General features: G+C 45.8%; 1 protein-coding gene across 1 annotated transcript in view; it reads right to left on the minus strand.

Moving 5' to 3' along the window:
- Efcab8 (EF-hand calcium binding domain 8) overlaps positions 1 to 5813 on the minus strand; it is a 59950-nt gene extending 54137 nt beyond the window's left edge. Inside the window, 3 exon segments of the mRNA XM_050151240.1 lie at positions 49 to 167; positions 3771 to 3936; positions 5772 to 5813. Of these exon segments, the coding sequence (XP_050007197.1) occupies positions 49 to 167; positions 3771 to 3936; positions 5772 to 5813 (327 nt within the window).
- Between the last annotated feature and the right edge of the window lie 10959 nt (positions 5814 to 16772).

Consider the following 16772-nt stretch of genomic DNA (forward strand, 5'->3'; position numbering starts at 1 on the left):
CCTTCTAGCCTTTCCCGATTTCTTGTGGCAGCAGGGGACCCTCCTTACCCAGGTGACGAAGCCATTGCAGTCTGAGTCCACCTTCAGGAACAGCACCTCCAGCATCTCCTCAGGCATGGTGCTTAGCATCTTCTTCATGATCTTGATGAAACCTTCCTTGTTCAGGGCTTCAGGAGAGAAAAACACCAGTGCTTACTCACAAGTCGCCTGGCCCTCACAGGCCACAGGCTGCAGGCACTCTACTCTAGACACTCTGTCTGCTACCTGCCTGTGATTGTTAGTCGGGCCCTCTCAAGGGAAGCAGATGGGAGGACTCCAGCCAGATGTGCCTTAAGAGCCAGCCCCTCCCCTACCCCTCACATCAGTCATGAACTTGGCACTGTTTACCCTTCCCTCAAGGCCCCAGCATCCACCTTAGCACAGACCGGCTGATTCCTGATGCTTCTGCCATCACCCAATTATCTTTCCCATCTCATTGGCCCACACTCAGGCATTCCTCATGAACACCTGCCACTGTGTTGACCCCACAGCTGGAAGGAGGGAGGACAGACCAGGTCCCAGTTCTGATCAAGGGATACAGACTACAGCATCAACTCTCCACAGACAACAAGCAGTGAACTCTGGTGCAAGTGATGAGCAGCAACCCCTGCATGGGGAGCCAGGTACAAACAGCCACATGGGAGAGAGATAGAGAGCAGCTGGGGGCTGTGGATCCCAATCTACCACATTACGTTAAATATATCTTTTTAAAACCATTTATAAAAATATCAGCTTTTAGTTAGATATGATGGTGTATGCCTATAATTCCAGCATGGGGGGGGGGGCAGAGACAGAAAGTTCAGAGTTCAAGGTCAACCTGGGCTACAGAGGTCCTGTTTCAGAAAGACATAATAATAACAATAGCACACTTTGCCTAGAGGGGAAGAAGGTGAAGAAAGGAGAAAAACAAGGCCAGCATAAAATACTTTCTCCCTGAGCTGGGTTCAAGTTCACAAAGGTGTCAGTTGGCCCTGTCTAATTTTTTTTTAAATATAATTATTGCCTTCAAAAATCACTTCTAAAACCCCTTCAAAAACTGGGCCTCTTGCCATGGCGCGAAGGCTGTGCAGTATCTGGCTCCACCCAGCAAGACTCATCCCCCAGCACACCCTCCATACTCTGCTCCAGTTATCGGAACCCCCATGCCCACCACGGGGACTTTCACAGCCTGGACGTCCCGCCCCCTGCAGTTCAGGTCACTCTTTCTTCAAGGATGCCTTTCTTCCTAAGGACCATCTGAGGAGGCTGCCATCCCTGCTGCTGGCTTCTTAGTTGTCTGCCACATGCACTGTCTCCCACTCCGCCATGACCTCTAGAAGCACACAAGAGCCCTTCTGTCACTTGGTTCTGGGCACTCCACAAACACTAGTCCCTGAGAAGTGACAGCTCTGCATTCTATGAATGCTGGCCACATATAGGGGGCTCTGAGGAAACTGAGGCTGCCTGCTCGAGGTCAAGGTCACACAGCCAGTAGGTTGGTAGTGACAGGTAGGAACTTCAGAGCTCACTGTACTGACACCGCCCTGCCCTATTCCTACAGAGTAGACAAGTGCTGCTGCAGCCATCCGTCTCTCCTACTAGACTGATGCTCAAACGGAGGCCTGAGCAACATGTGCTGACTTAGAGAAATGCCCATCTGAATATGTAATGCTGGGGCCAAGAGGCTTACATATTGCAAGTAGTGCTCCACAGTCCTTACAGGCCCGGATGGTGACTGTTTTCTGAGTGCTGCTGGGAGACAGGTAAAGTAAAACTGCCTCTGCACTTACAGACCCACAGGAGAGAGGAAGGCGGTCTCCTCAGAGCCATGGCTCTCTCTCTCCCTCGCTGTAAGAACTCCCCTGCCTGGAGGACACATGGTGAACAGGAAGGCACTGATATACCCTTGCTCATCCTCCACCAGTGCTGGTGTCCAGGTGCCTAGGAAATGGTGTGCACCCCCGCCCCGTGTTCTCAATAGCCTTGTTGAAGGTGTCTAAAGAGAAAAATAGCCTGATTTCCTAACCTTCCATCAATGTGGAGGGAATTCTCCTCCCCCAAGCTAACACCATAGCCAGATGACTGGGAAGTCAGTTCAGTGGTGAAGCATTTGCAAGTATGAGGATATCAGTTCAGTCCCAGGAACATACATGCAAAGCCAGACATGGCAGCACATGCCTGTAATCCCAGTCCTAGGCAAAGACTGCTGGATCCTGGGGACTTGCTGTCCATCAGCCTTGCCAAAACTACAAGGCTCAGATCCAGTGAAGAGATCCGGTCTGTCTCAAATGAGGCAAAAGCAATAGAAGATATCCTGATGTCAACTTCCAGCCTGCTCATGTGCACACATTGTCCCTCTCTGTGCTTCTGTCTCTGTGTCTTGTTCTCTCTCTCTCTCTCTCTCTCTCTCTCTCTCTCTCTCTCTCTCTCTCTCTCTCCAAACAGCATAATGTGGCTACAATACTCAAGTGAACAGGAAAATAGATGGGCACAGCACTAGCAACCATAGTCAACTCTGAAGATGCCTTCACTCCTATTTGACTTCCAAGAGTATCATTCCAAAAGGCAGAAATCAAGTTGCCAGAAGGAGAAAGGTCTGGTATGCAGAAAGTATCCCCAAGACATCATTTATAGCCCATGGAATGTAAATAAGAGAATCAGAGGGACGACTCCAGCCATAGAAGAGCACTTGGATCCATTAACAAGGCTTGCATAGGAGGATCCAGGGCACCATGCCAAGTCCCTCAGATATTAAAACGATGTGAAAAAGAAGGGTCTGTAATAACATGCACAGTCCCCAGCTTACAGCTTTTCTTTCCATTTCACAGTGGTATAAATGCAAACACATATAAATGCTATTTCTTGATTTCATGAGATATCGCACACTTTATTTTAAAATGTGCATTGTGTTAGCTGATTTTAACCAACCTGAGGCTGAGTACGCGTTCTCAACACATCTAGTAAGGGAGGCCAAGCTGGTGTTTGCTTCCTCAACTCACAATTGTTTCCACTACCAATGAGTATCTGAAGAGAAGATTAGATATACTTACAGAGGCCCCAGCAGGGTGGGCCCTACTGTTCACACCCTCCTGCAGTCCCCTCGCTTTTGGACAACAGGGATCACATCATGGCTCCACAGTTCCATGACCATAAGATTGTGACACCTGTGAGTTGATCTACCTTGCCAGCTGCCATGTTGGCGAATCTCACATGGCCAGGCTTCTGGGAGCGGAGGGCAACCTCCTTGCAACAGTCAGAAAGAAATGAAAGGCCTCCATGCCACAGCAGCAAGGATCTGAATTTTGGGACAACATATCTGAGCTTAGACCTAAGGCCTTCCCAAGTCCAGCTCCAGATGACTATAGAACTGCGGCTTTTTTGGGCCCCTGAGCAGGAAGGCAGCTCAGCCCTGTCCTTGCTCAGGAAATTTGGAGATCACAAGCACAAGTTGGGGTAAGCCACTAACTAAGATGTGGGAATGTTGTCATACAACAATTGATAACAAACAAACCACAGGCTGAAAATGCTTGGGAAACACACCAAAACGCAGCAGGATATACTTGGGTATCTGGGCTAGTGGAATTTTAAAAACGTCAGAGATCTCAGAAAGCCTTCACTATCCCTGCACCACTTACCCAGATCTAAACAAGATAGCAGATATAAAAATGCTGACCAGGTCTGAGTCCTGCACACAGCCCAGATACCGGGTCGTGGGCAGGAGTCACCAAGATCATCCTACGGTATTTCTGTACCTCCAGTCTCATCTGTTTCCTTCTCAAACAACTTCTGTAGGTCAGCCAGGTGCATCTCATTAAACTGCTGAGTCCTTTGATTGATTTCGCTGTTCTGGCTAAGACTGTCTGTCACTGGCAGGAAGTCAGAAGTCTCCTTGTCTTGGGATCCATCTGGAGGGGCCACCTGGGACAAATATGATCACAACTAGGCACTAAGACAGTTAGTCCTCTGAACCAAATGTTTGAGCCACATCCTGTTTACAAGGTAAATCTCTGGTGGATATTGCTTACTCGTTCTTAAATGTTTTAATCCTATGAAGATGAAAAAGGTCCTAGAGTCTTTCTTGTGACGATGGAGAGGTAACTATTGTTCTCTTATGGGTGCCATGTTTGGGTCAGCAAGGTTAGAGGACACAGACTCCTTTTTTTGTTTTGTTTCTAACTTTTTGTTTGTTTTGGTTATTGAGACAGGGAATCACATGTAGCCCAAGGTGGCTTTGCCATACTCCTGCCTCAGCCTCGCAAGTGCTAGGAATACAGGAGTGTGCACCCCTCCTAGCTTAGAACTAGTGGACTTCAGCCCCACCAAAGGGGCAAACATGCTTACTGAGCACCAGGCACTGCGGATCCAAACAGCAAGTAAGTGTTCCACTTCTCACCTCGTATGCCGTGCATAGTGCCGCTTGCCTACCCCACAGCTAAACCCCATTATCAGCACTTTCTCTAAGGAGCTTTTTCTTAACATTCACTTGAGAGCCACCACTGCCACCCCTAACATTCCTCAGGCTCTTATCATTTCTACCATCCGGTGCATCTCCGTCTATACATGTAAACCGTAGGCATGAGAGGTAACGCATGGTTGCAGAGTCCTGAGATGTGGGTTAGAATTACATCAGGCTCTCCCACTTACAAGCTATGTTATCTTGGGCATTTCTCATCTCTCTGAGCCACTGATTTCTTCACTTGAGAAACAGAAATCCACAGCACTCAGCCTGCAGAGTTCTGAAGGCCTAAATGACACATGAAGCTACATGAAACCCCAGAAAAGTGGCTTTACAATAAATGATGATGGTTCTTGTGACATATCTCGAAATGAGATTTAAGAAGATAAGGACATATTCAGTTAAATTAATTGTAATTTGCATTATCTCTATATTTTCCGGTCCCATGCACCGAACAGATTAAGTGATATACATCTGGCTTGAGATAATGTGATATACATCTGGCTTGAAATAATGAGATATACATCTGGCTTGAGATAATGAGATATACATCTGGCTTGATGAAATTTATCACCTCACCACTATCACCGCTTTGCTAGACAAAATTAGGTATAGGCCACAAACAGACTGTGGCTTGATATCCTCATGTATGTGACGTTTGGCCCGTGTTGTGCTCTCAGAGAAGAAGCCAAGCTAAACATGTGACTATGAAAGCACATACCTGCAGCCCAAGACAGTACATGTGATGCTGAGGCAGGACATATGAGGCCAGCCAGGCTGCATAAAGGAGCCCTGTCTCAAATAATAATGATGATGATAATAATAATAATAAGTAAATAAAAATTTTTTAAAGTAGAACTTGGCATGGTTTGTGTACCTTTAATCCCAGCACTCTGAGGGCAGAGGCAGGCAGACCTCTGTGCGTTTGAGGCCAGCCTGGTCTACACAGTGAGTTCCAGGCCAGTCAGAGATAAATATTGAGACACTATCTCAAAAACAAAACAAAACAGTAGGGCTAGGGATATGGGTCAATGTTATACTTGCCTAGCTTACTCGAAGCTCTGGGCTCAGTCCTCAGTGTGGGAGTAGGGAGGAAAGGAAAGAGGGAAGAGGAGCCTGTTTGTTAGGCCCACCTAAGTGACCGCTTGGCCCAAAAGGCTTGGCTACGTTTGCAAGCCTGGTGCAGAAGCTAGTGGATTTGTATGCTGGTGACATTTTGGAAGCCAGTGAATTTGTATTCTGGCAAGTGACACTTTGTGTGGCTTCCAAATGCCCTCTCCCTTTGTTGCTTTCTTACCTTTTGAGGTTGAGGGTTCTCTCTTAACTTCTCAGAAGACATTAGTCTTGACCTAAAGTGGGTAATCACAGTTTAAGACAAGTCTGCAGGACTGACCTAGTCCTAGCTCTACAGGAAGTGGGAAAGGTCCAAGGAGATGATGACTGGCCCTTGTCCATGAGCAGCCCCTTTCCCTGGATAGCCTTCCTGAATTGATGGAAAGGGGCTGACCCACAGAAACCATGAAGTTCCTCAGGTTACTTTACTCCTAGCTAAAATCTAGGATCTGTAGAATTTGGAGGGGCTTAGCCATCCGTGTGCCAGTCCCAAGAGCCATTCAACAAGGAGAAGGAGATCCATCCAGAGGTAGACACACATCTAAAGTCAAAGACATGGCCTTCAAGTACATAACCCTCCAAAACCTTCCAGGGAGCTTGGGGACAGGACCTTCTCCAGTGACATCCAGAGACAACACATGGAGAGGGTGCATTCTTCCTCATCAAGGGCATGTTTCTAATGAGAGGTTAGTGCTATGCTAAGATATTGGGGTACCAGACCAGCAGGGTCCCCAGCCCTGATGAGAGTTGGGGGGGGGCATTCTCAGAGAGCAGATAGCCAGCTAGGAAAGAGAAGAGACTGCAATACCCAGGCTACTGACCAGATGGCCATAGGATTCCTAGGAGGCATCGGGAAGAGAGGGAAGAGTGGAGAGAACACAAGGAGGAGAAAAGCAAGGAGAATGCAGGCTCGTGGGTGTCTGGCTTAGGAGACTGAATTCCCAGGATGAAGGGCAGCTGTGAAGGCTCTCAGCAAGAAAAGGAAGGTGATGGGGAGGAATGCTGAAGACTTGCCAAGAAAGTCCTCTCCAGGGGTTTCTTGACAACCAACAAGGAAGAACCAGGAGAAGGAAAGAGCCAAGGGGCAGGGAGGGAAGGGGGCATGAAGTAAGTCATGATGACTACTCAGCTAGAAATAAACTCAAATATCTGAAAATTGGGGGACTGATAAGCTCAGAGCATTTGGGGACCAGAAAAGAAAAACATAAATGACAGCTAGGATGTGTTACTGGGGGGGGAGGGGGAAGGAGACCTGTAAAAGCATATTTGTTTATAAGTACAGTTCTGTGGAATATATGAATGTTGTTGGCTAGTGCATTAAAAAAAAAAAAAAACTAAAAGCACTGACTGCTCCTGCAGAGGACCTGGGTTCAATTTCTAGCTCCCAACATGGCATGGCAACTCACAACTGTCTGCAACTACAGTTCTAAAGGATCTAAAGCCGTCTTCTGACCTCCTTGGACACTGCACACACGGTGAACAGACAGACATGCAGATAAAACACTCATACACATAAAATAAAAATAATTTTTAAAAAAATAAAAAAGGCCTTAAGTTCAAGTTCAATGGCAGTTATCTGTGGCAGATGAGATAGAAGGGATGAGGTACATGTTAGACATGCACCCCTCTAACACACACACAGATAGGGAGAGAGAAAAAAAAATTTTTTTTTCAGTCTGGGACAAACGACTAGGGATAAGGTGGCCCCTACACCCTTGGTCATCAACATCGGCCCTCCCTCCCACTGCATAGAGCCCCCCTTCCCCACAAGTACCTTGGGGAGGCAAAGGTTGACAGAACCAGATGGTTGTGGATGAATATTTAGTGCTGACAGCAGTAGCCACGGTTGGGGTCTAAGCATGAACCTGAAGGAAAAACAACACAACTGCCCGGAAGTAGTTTGTGAGCAAAGCGGGGAGGGATGGGCACAACACAAATTTGGGGAGGTGAAAGAGAGGGGGCAAGGCTAGCCCCTAGCTAAGAGTGTCCCACTGGATGAAGGAAAACAGCACAGCAGGAAGTGGGGATGGGTGAAAGATTGCCCCAGCATGCCCCCTGTCGCGGGAAATGGGGCCTCACCTGGTAATGGGTAATGTCTGTCTGCACCTGTCACTGCACTAAGTTCCAGAGCCCGGTGAAGGCGAGGCGGATGGGCCCAATCCCTGTCCTGTTTCCTGTACCCCACGGCACCTGCCCAGCTTAGTTTAAGGTAAGGGGGGGCGGGGCAGAAGTAGCTGAGAGCTCCAGCTGGTGACAGTTTGGCCAGGGACGTCCTGGGGTCTAAGAATTATCTGCACTAGCTATCGCTGCTGCTGCTGCTGCTGCTGCTGCTGCTGCTGCTGCTGCTGCTGCTGCTGCTGCTGCTGCTGCTGCTGCTGCTGCTGCCAGTTCAGACAAAAGGGCCTTGTCAGAATGGAGATGAGGTTTATTAGACCTCTTTTAAGGACAGGGGTGCACTCCCAAACTACTCTGCGAGAAGGGGGTAGAGCAGAGCAGTAGCAAATGGGGGCCCAGATCAGGAAGCCCAGAGAACAATGTCTCCCAAGGGAAGAGGAGATCAGGAAGCACGGGCTGGGGCTATGTGGAACAGGACGTTAACCTTCTGGGAAAGCGGGCAAATGTGCGCGTGGGTAGGAAAGGCGCTGGGATTGAGGTTGGAGGAAAACTGTTTCCTCCCCACGCGGCCAGCGACCCGACCGGCAGTGGAGCCCTGCAGCTGGTGGGTGGCAGTAGGTCGGAGGGGCGGGGCTATGGGAGGCGGGGCCAGGGGTAGGCAGCACTAGACGGGTCTCTCCTGCCCCTTAGCTCAGGACTCCAGCGAGGAGGTTTCTTCTAACTCCTTCAATTTGAGGGGTTTGCCCCTTAGTCGTCTCCCTGGAGCCGATGTAGTTTTCCAGGTCTTGACAGAGCCCTTATTTTTGAGCCTATTTGGTTGGCCAGAGATCTCGAGTGTTGGCACTTGCTGGGCTCCTTGACTCCCATCAGCAGGTTGCCAGATTCACCCAAGGCTGCAGTTGCCTGCCTTCTCAGTTCCAACCTTTTCCTGTTGGGTGGCCAAGAGCCGGCTGGGCTTCAATTTCTACTTCCACTGGCTCATCTTCTCTGTGAAGCCACAGAATGCCAGCTGTGATGTACACACTGGTGTCCACCAGTCATAGCTCAAGGATGAGGACTGTCCGTCCTGTTTCTACATTTGGAAGGTGCCTTCTGGAGCTCCACTAGTAACAGAAGTAGACCAAATAGATCCAGGCTTTTGGTTTACATGGTTTTAGTTTTTTAAGACAAGGTCTCGTGTAACCCAGGCTTTGAGATCCCTATGTGGCCAATGGTGGCAATATATGACTTGAACTCCTGATCCTCTTGCCTGCACCTCCAAGGTGCTGGGACTACATATATGCACCATCACACCCACCATCTAATTTTTTATTTGAAAGAAAAAAGACAGCAATCTTTAAGATTTACATGGCATGGGCAGGGTGGCTGTCACTGAGTCCCAGTGTTAAGAAAAATGGAATGAGGCTTGACTCCTTAGCTACTGGGATCCTTACCTAGTCAAGAAGGACACAGCCAGCGATAAGACAAAGCAGGGTTCCCCAAGGTTCTGGGCCCAGGGCAGGTCCTTTCTGACTAAATTTAACAGAATATTATATAAATTATGAGTATGGGGAGAGAGGTGATGAATGGAAGGCTTTCTCCCCAGACAAAAGGACCTTGTCAGAATGGAGACAAAGTTTGGACCCCTTTTAGGGACAAGACATACTCCCAAGCTAAGGTATCAATTTAGATTCACAGGAGTCAAAGGCTAACAGGGACTGGAGACTATCGCATTCAAAAGCAGACGAATCATCACACTTGCATGAAGCTGGCAAGTGTGTGTATACTTATAAATGTGAAGCTGTGAATCATCCTGAAGTCTTAGCTAATCTCTAGGGAATACAAAAGGAACTTGGTTCTTACCTAGCACATATGAAACCAAGAGGTTCAGTCCCTAGGCTTGGAGGTTTGGGTGAGAACGGCTCATATATTTCAACGTCTGGTTCCTAGTTGGTAGACTGTTTAGGAAGGATTAAGAAGTGTGGCCTTAATGGGTTTTTGATCCTACTGCACCTATTGGTTTTGTGAGAGCCTAGGCAGTTTGGATGCTCACCTTACTAGACCTGGATGGAGGTGGGTGGTCCTTGGACTTCCCACAGGGCAGGGAACCCTGATTGCTCTTTGGGCTGACGAGGGAGGGGGACTTGATTGGGGGAGGGGGAAGGAAAGGGGAGGCGGTGGGGAAGAGACAGAAATCTTTAATTAATTAAGAAATAAATAAATTAAAAAAAAGAAGTGTGGCCTTGTTAAAAGAGGTGTCACTGGGGGTGAGCTCTGAGGTTTCAAAACTACCACACCAAGCCCCAAGCCCTCTCTCTCCCCCTTCCTCCCTCCCTTCCCCCCTCCCTCCCTTCAGCAACTTGTGGATAAGATGTGGGCTCTTAAAAAAAAATGTGGGCTCTTAAATTGTTCTGTTTTGTGGTGTCTAAACCTATTACTATTATTTATAATGGATTTTCAAAAATTAAAATGCAAGGAGACAACAACAAAAAGATGTAGGCTCTTAGCTACTGCTCCAGCACCAGGCTTCCTGCCATAAGGAAATGGACTAACCCTAAAACTGTAAGCAAGCCCCCAATTAAATGCTTTCTCTTATAAGCTGCCTTGGTCATGCTGTCTCTTCAGAGCAAGAGAACAGTGACTGTGATGTCTGTAATCTCAGCATTCAAGAGGTAAAAAGGCAGCAAGCTAATAAGCTCAAGGTCATCCTTCAAGAACTAGCTATATTATTCTTGGGCATATACCCAAACGATACTTCGTCCCACCACAAGGATACTTCCTCAACCATATTGACTGCTGCCCTAATCATAATAGCCAGAAATTGGAAATGACCTAGATGTCCCTCAACAGAAGAATGGACAATGAAAATATGGTACATTCACACAATAGAGTATTACTCAGCTGTTAAAAAAATGACATCATGGAAATATGCAGTAAAATAAATAAATAGAACTAGAAAAAAAATCATCCTGAGTAAGGTAACCTAGAGCCAGAAAGATAAATATGGTATGTATTCAATTATATTTGGATATTAGCCATTAGATAAATTATAATCAAGCTATAACCCAGAGAGCACAGGCATAAGAGGGGACCAGGAGGGACACATCAATCTCCCTGGGAGGGGAAATAGATTTTATGGGTGGAATGGAAGGGGAGGAGTGAGAATGGAATGATTAGGTAGGAAGAGGGGAGATGGGAATGAGGGGAGAGACAGATAGAATTGAAGGGCATTTGAGGGTCAGTATGGAATGACTCCTAAAGATGTTACTATATTCATAGATTGATACCCGATTCAGCCATCATCAGAGAGGCTTCTTCCTCCTGCAGCAGATGGACACAATACTAAGACCCAAAGCCAGACATTAGAGAGACCTTGGAACGCATAGCTCTAAATGAGATGTCTCCATCAAATCCCTCCTCTCAAAGCTCAAGGAACCCTGCAGAAGAGGAGACAGAAGGGATGGAGGATACCAACACAAGGTACTCTAAAACTGAGCAAAAGCTCTTTATGAACTCAGAGACAGAAGCAGCAAGCACAGGACCTACAGCAGTCTACACCAGGTCCCCTGTATATACACTATCACCCTCAGCTTAGTACTTTTATGAGACTGACTCCTAATTGCATGAACAATTAGGTATCCGGTTCTTATGCCTGCTCTTGGGGCTCTTTTATTTTTCTGTTGCCTTGATTTGTCCAACTTTGATATGATGGTTTCTGTTTTAACTTATTGTATTTTATTGTTAGAAAAAAAGAGGTATGTCTTTAATTAGAAGAGAGGGCATAAACCTGTGGTCATGAACCAAGGCAAAGCACCAAGTAGGATTAAAGGTATTGTTCAATAGCTACAGAGACCACTCAAAAGAAACGGACAAGGGTTGGAGGCATAGCTCAGTGGACAGCACGTTGTCTATCATGCATGATGCTTTGAAGTTTATTTACAGAACCAAAGAGAAAAGAACAAAGAAGAAACAGAGGTGGAACTGAGAGGAACTTGAAGACCAGAGGGAAGTAGGAAACAGGCAATTCAATTTATATTTAGAATCCAAGAGCAAGTAAGATCCCAAGTCATACCCACTGCTTTTACCACACCAGTGAGTTCTGTTCAGAACAGACTGCAGAGGGGAGAAAAAGGAGGGTACAGATGCAGAAGCAGGGAGATGCTAGCACAGGAAGGGAGTAACTGACATGATCCATTGCTATTGGTTGGAATGCAGCTGTAGGGCAGATGACTCTAAGATAAGGATATTTGTCCCAGAAATGAAAAGATGCTTCTGGTTCCCATTCAGCCCCTGGAGTCAAGCAAATGACCCTTAAGGCCAAGGTGTCCAACTTTCAGGACATTCGCCCTAAGCCAATTTGATCTCCACAGCTAAACTTGACGGATGGCAGACAGCTAAACAGTTTTCAACACTCACTTCCTTTACAACCTCTTGGCAGAGAACCCTGAGTCTGAGGCAGAGGCTTCTACCTGATTGCAGGGTCAGCTGGTCAAATTTATAAGCAGAGAACTGATGAAATTCCACACAAAGAACATGAGGGGAAAATCAGAATCTATTCCATAAACCAAAACAACCATTTACACCCAGTTTGAGACCTTTTATTGACAAAAGTGATTCATGAAGGGCAATAACAGCACCAAGAGCCAGGACAAATATGAATATAAAGCAATCCATAGGACCAGCACTGGTCAACAGAGCTTCCCTCTCAAGGGAAATGCCAGGGAGTCCTATGGGAAAGGCCACCGGTTCCCACAGTTCAGAGACTAAACCTCCGACTCCCCACTTCTGCATCAGTCCCAATTATTTAAGAAGAGGCAGGCAGGGCTGGAGAGATGGCTCAGTGGTTAAGAGCATTGCCTGCTCTTCCAAAGGTCCTGAGTTCAATTCCCGGCAACCACATGGTGGCTCACAACCATCTGTAATGGGGTCTGGTGCCCTCTTCTGGCCTGCAGACATACACACAGACATAATATTGTATACATAATAAATAAATATTTAAAAAAAAAAAAAAGAGTCAGGCAACAAGACCACTACATACAAGATAGGGGGACAACCTGGACTTGATATCTTCACCTATCTTTATCATGGCATAAAAGCCAGAGCCAGCTGGTGAAAGGTCTCGAGTGAGAAGAATCACGGTAGGACCTGGATTCCAGATCTCTAAATTTGACTGCAAAGAGCTGGATAGTACCAAACTGCCAAGACACCATCACCAGTCAAAACTTCCTCCCTGGGCCTAAACAGAGAACATCAACATACCAAAAGTAGTTTGACCTATTTCACCCTAACGGGACAAAGGTCACACTGACGGATAGGAAAGGTTAAGTAGATGAAAACACTATGGGGAAAAAAGCACAAAAATCTTTTCAAGTAATTTGGCTAGATATAAAGAAACTAAAAAATTTTATTTTTATTTATTAAAGGGGGGCAGGAGAGATGAATCAGTGGTTAAGAGCACTAATTGCTCTTCCAGACAGTCCAAGTTTGATTCCCAGCACCTACATGATTGCTCATAAATGTCTCTTAATTGCCATCTCAAGGAATCCCATGTCCTATTCTATTCCATCTCCTTGGACATATGTACATGGCGCAAGACATATATGCAAGCAAAACACACACTCACACAAAACAAGAACTGTGTGACCTGCATTGGGAGGAGGGGAAGGGTTGAGTGGGGTGGAGGTACAGGTGGTAGAGGACAACTTTCAGTAGCTGGTTCTTCCCCTCCACCGTGGGATCCTGGGCTTGAACTCAGGTTGTCATTTTCATACGACACACATCTTTACCTACTGAGCTCACTCATTGGCATGAAACTAGAGATTTTCACAGTAAAAAACACAAAAGATTGATGTTTTCCATTGTTTTTGATTTTGTCCCTATAGAAGGCGGATTCTTGTGACAGTTTCTACTTTTCTCCAATGACACCATGTGCTAATGGAAACAGTGTTTCGTGTTTGTCGTGTCTTATAGATCCTATTTTCAATGACTCATCTATCAGCATTCATAGAGCTAAAATATGCTGGAAGATAATTTTCCCTTCTCTGCAAAAAAAAAAAAAAAACTGGGGTGGGAGACATGGACTGGGTTACAGTGAATTTCTTTCTTTACAGAAAAGTTCAAGAGTCAAAATACAATCAATAATTCAAGTTTTTAAAATGTGGGAAGGCATTTGGAAGAGAAATCTAGATAAATCTCAACACAATGATTCAGGAACAGTTCAAGTTCGACTTGAGATGAATTCAGCATTATGACCTAGAGAATCTCCTTGAAACTACAATCTATTCAAGGGCATGCAGATCACCGAAAGGGCTGCAACAGAGCCCTCAGGCAGGCACAACCATAGAATCACAGCAGACACAGGTCCTCAGAGTCTGTGTCTCTCTCTGAGGCCCTTCCTCCCTCACATTAGGCAACACCAATGCTCTCCCCTCAATGTGGATTCCAAAGTGCCAAACCTCAATCTTTCAGCTATATGTAATAAGACAAATTTTTTAATATGCAAGCCAGGCTTGGTAGTGCACACCTATAATCCCAGCACTTGGAAGGCAGAGGCAAGGGAATCTCTGCGAGTTCAAGGCCAGCCTGGTCTACACAGCAAGTTCCAGGACAGCTGGGGCCAGCAACATAGTGAGACTCTATTAAAAATAAAATAAAATTACTAAGGCGTGAGGTGACACAAACCATGGATTTATGCCTGCCTGTAACAGAGTTACCGTCCTCAAGGGTAGTTTAAACTCTGAAAATGAAACAGCACTAATGAGGCTAAATATACAGTTTGGTTGATGGAATGTTTGCCTAGCATGCAGGAAGCCTTGGGTTTGATCCTGCATATACTGGTCATGGCAGTACACACCTGCAATCCCAGCATAAGGAGGTGGAGGATTCAAGTTCAAAGTCACCATAGGCTACATAGTGGATTCAAGGCCTGTCTGGAACACAGGAAACCCCACCTCAAAACAACAAAAAGATTTAAGGTTCTGGATAAAGAAGAGTAGAAATGGGACTGACTCTACGGCCAGACCCACTAACCTAGACAACCAAATTAATGAAGCTATCAGACAACAGTGTCAACAGAAAGCCCCTAAACTACAAGGAGGGAAAAGATTGACATTCACAAACTGCAACTAGGCAGCAACCTGGCTAAAGCCAAATAGGTCGAGGGTTCCAGCTGCGGTCAGTTCATTGAAAGCACCAAACCCCTCCTCATCTTTGAGAAGTTCCGCACACCTAATTATAGCAGGATTCAAACATTATGAAAAGAAGCCATAAGCATAATGAAGACCCATAAATATCATCTTGTTCAACTTTGAAATTTTAAAGATGTTTGTGGAATATTAATTTAAGATGTATTGCATTTGTTTATGCTGTGGAACATTTGTTTTAATGATGCAAAGATGTGTTGCATTCTTTTATGTTGCATTTGTTTAACACTGTGAAGCTGTGTTACTTTGCCTGTCTAAAATACCTAATGGTCTAATAAAGAGTTGTAAGGCCAATAGCAAGGCAGGAGAAAGGTAAGATCAAGGAGCAAAAACAAGGAGAGAACACAAGGGGCCAGCCACCTAGTCACACAGCCAGCCAAGGAATAAGAGTGAAAGCAAGATTACAGAAGCAAGAGAAGGAAAGAGCAAAAGAGAGGCAAAAGGTAGATGGGATAATTTAAGTTAAAGAAAGCTGGCAAGAAATAAGCCAAGCTAGGGCAGGGCATTTATAAGAAAGAATAAACTTCTGTTGAGTATTTATTTGGGAGCTGGGTCAAAAGAGTAAAAACAACCAACAATTAGAAAGTATAAAAATTCAAAAGCATGACGTCACTCACAGCAAGTGACAAGAGAGAAAATAACCAGTGACTCTCGGGTTGACCACAAGCGAAGGTTTGGTTTCGCTGAAAGCAGTCCCTTTCACTCTCCCTGCTACCTACAGTAAGATTTGGGTCATGCACACACTGGCAAGCTAAACTGGCCCATGGCCTGATTTGTGAACTAAGCAAACCATGAGTTATGGGAAAATCACCCAATGAGCTCCTCACACTAACCTTCCAGCAAGGACTGGTAAGGAAAGCTTCACTGAGGAGTTCCATGCTTATAGCAAAAGAAAGCTGCTGTCCCACAAATGAAAATCCCAGAGAATCCAGACAACAATGAGGACCCTAAGAAGAGATATACATGGAACTAATCTACATGGGAAGTAGAAAAAGACAAGATCTCATGAGTAAATTGGGAGGGAGCATGGGGACCATGGGAGAGGGTTGAAGGGGAGGGAGAGAAAAGGAGGGTAACAGAGAAAAATGTACAGCTCAATAAAATCAATTAAAAAGAAAAAAAAAAAAGTTGCTGTCTGTCCTCACCTTACATCCCAGAGAACAACCCTGGAATCATGGAAGGTCACCAATTCCTCATTTACTTGAAACATGAAATGTGTTTAGTCCATCATCCCAGCAGGGGAAAAGAGGATCAAGACAGGCCTGAAAACAAGGCGCTTGACATCACCACCACCAAGCTGAGAAAGAACCACTAAGAGAACTCAGCACCCACTTTCTAAAATAACCCAAAGCCATGTCCTAAATTCTCAGGGTTTGAGAATTTTTCTAATCTATAAACTACTTCTGACCATGAAATAACATCTCTGAAGAGCTTCCCAACCCTGCAGCTCCTGCACCTCTGATCCCAACAAACATGCAGCGTGGGAGGCCCTTGATTTGCAGGCAAGAAGGTGGGTTAGAACCCTTACATCTAATGTTCTCACTGAAACATGAAGACCTAACACAGCTCTAGGCAAGTCCCACATGTAGGCCACCTGAGGGGCATTTCCAATGTTTCAAATGTTCTACACCAACCAACTCCCAAGAGAATGGGGAACAATCACCTTAGCTTGAGGAACAAATGTGGGTGTTCAGTACCATAGACCTTGCCAAGCAGCATATTCAAACTCACTGCACTGCCCTAACATGAATTAGTCACACTGAGGTTTTCCAGGGCTCAGCCAGGTCAATGAATAGTCTCCACTTGACTTCTTACCTAGTAACTTCTCAGCTGACAGCACCCACCATATATCCCTGCGGGTGTCTTCTCAGAGACAATGAATGCAGATG

Source organism: Alexandromys fortis, unplaced genomic scaffold, assembly GCF_014885135.2.
Source record: "Alexandromys fortis isolate MF-2015 unplaced genomic scaffold, M_Fortis_MF-2015_v1.1 scaffold_27, whole genome shotgun sequence".
NCBI lineage: Eukaryota > Metazoa > Chordata > Mammalia > Rodentia > Cricetidae > Alexandromys > Alexandromys fortis.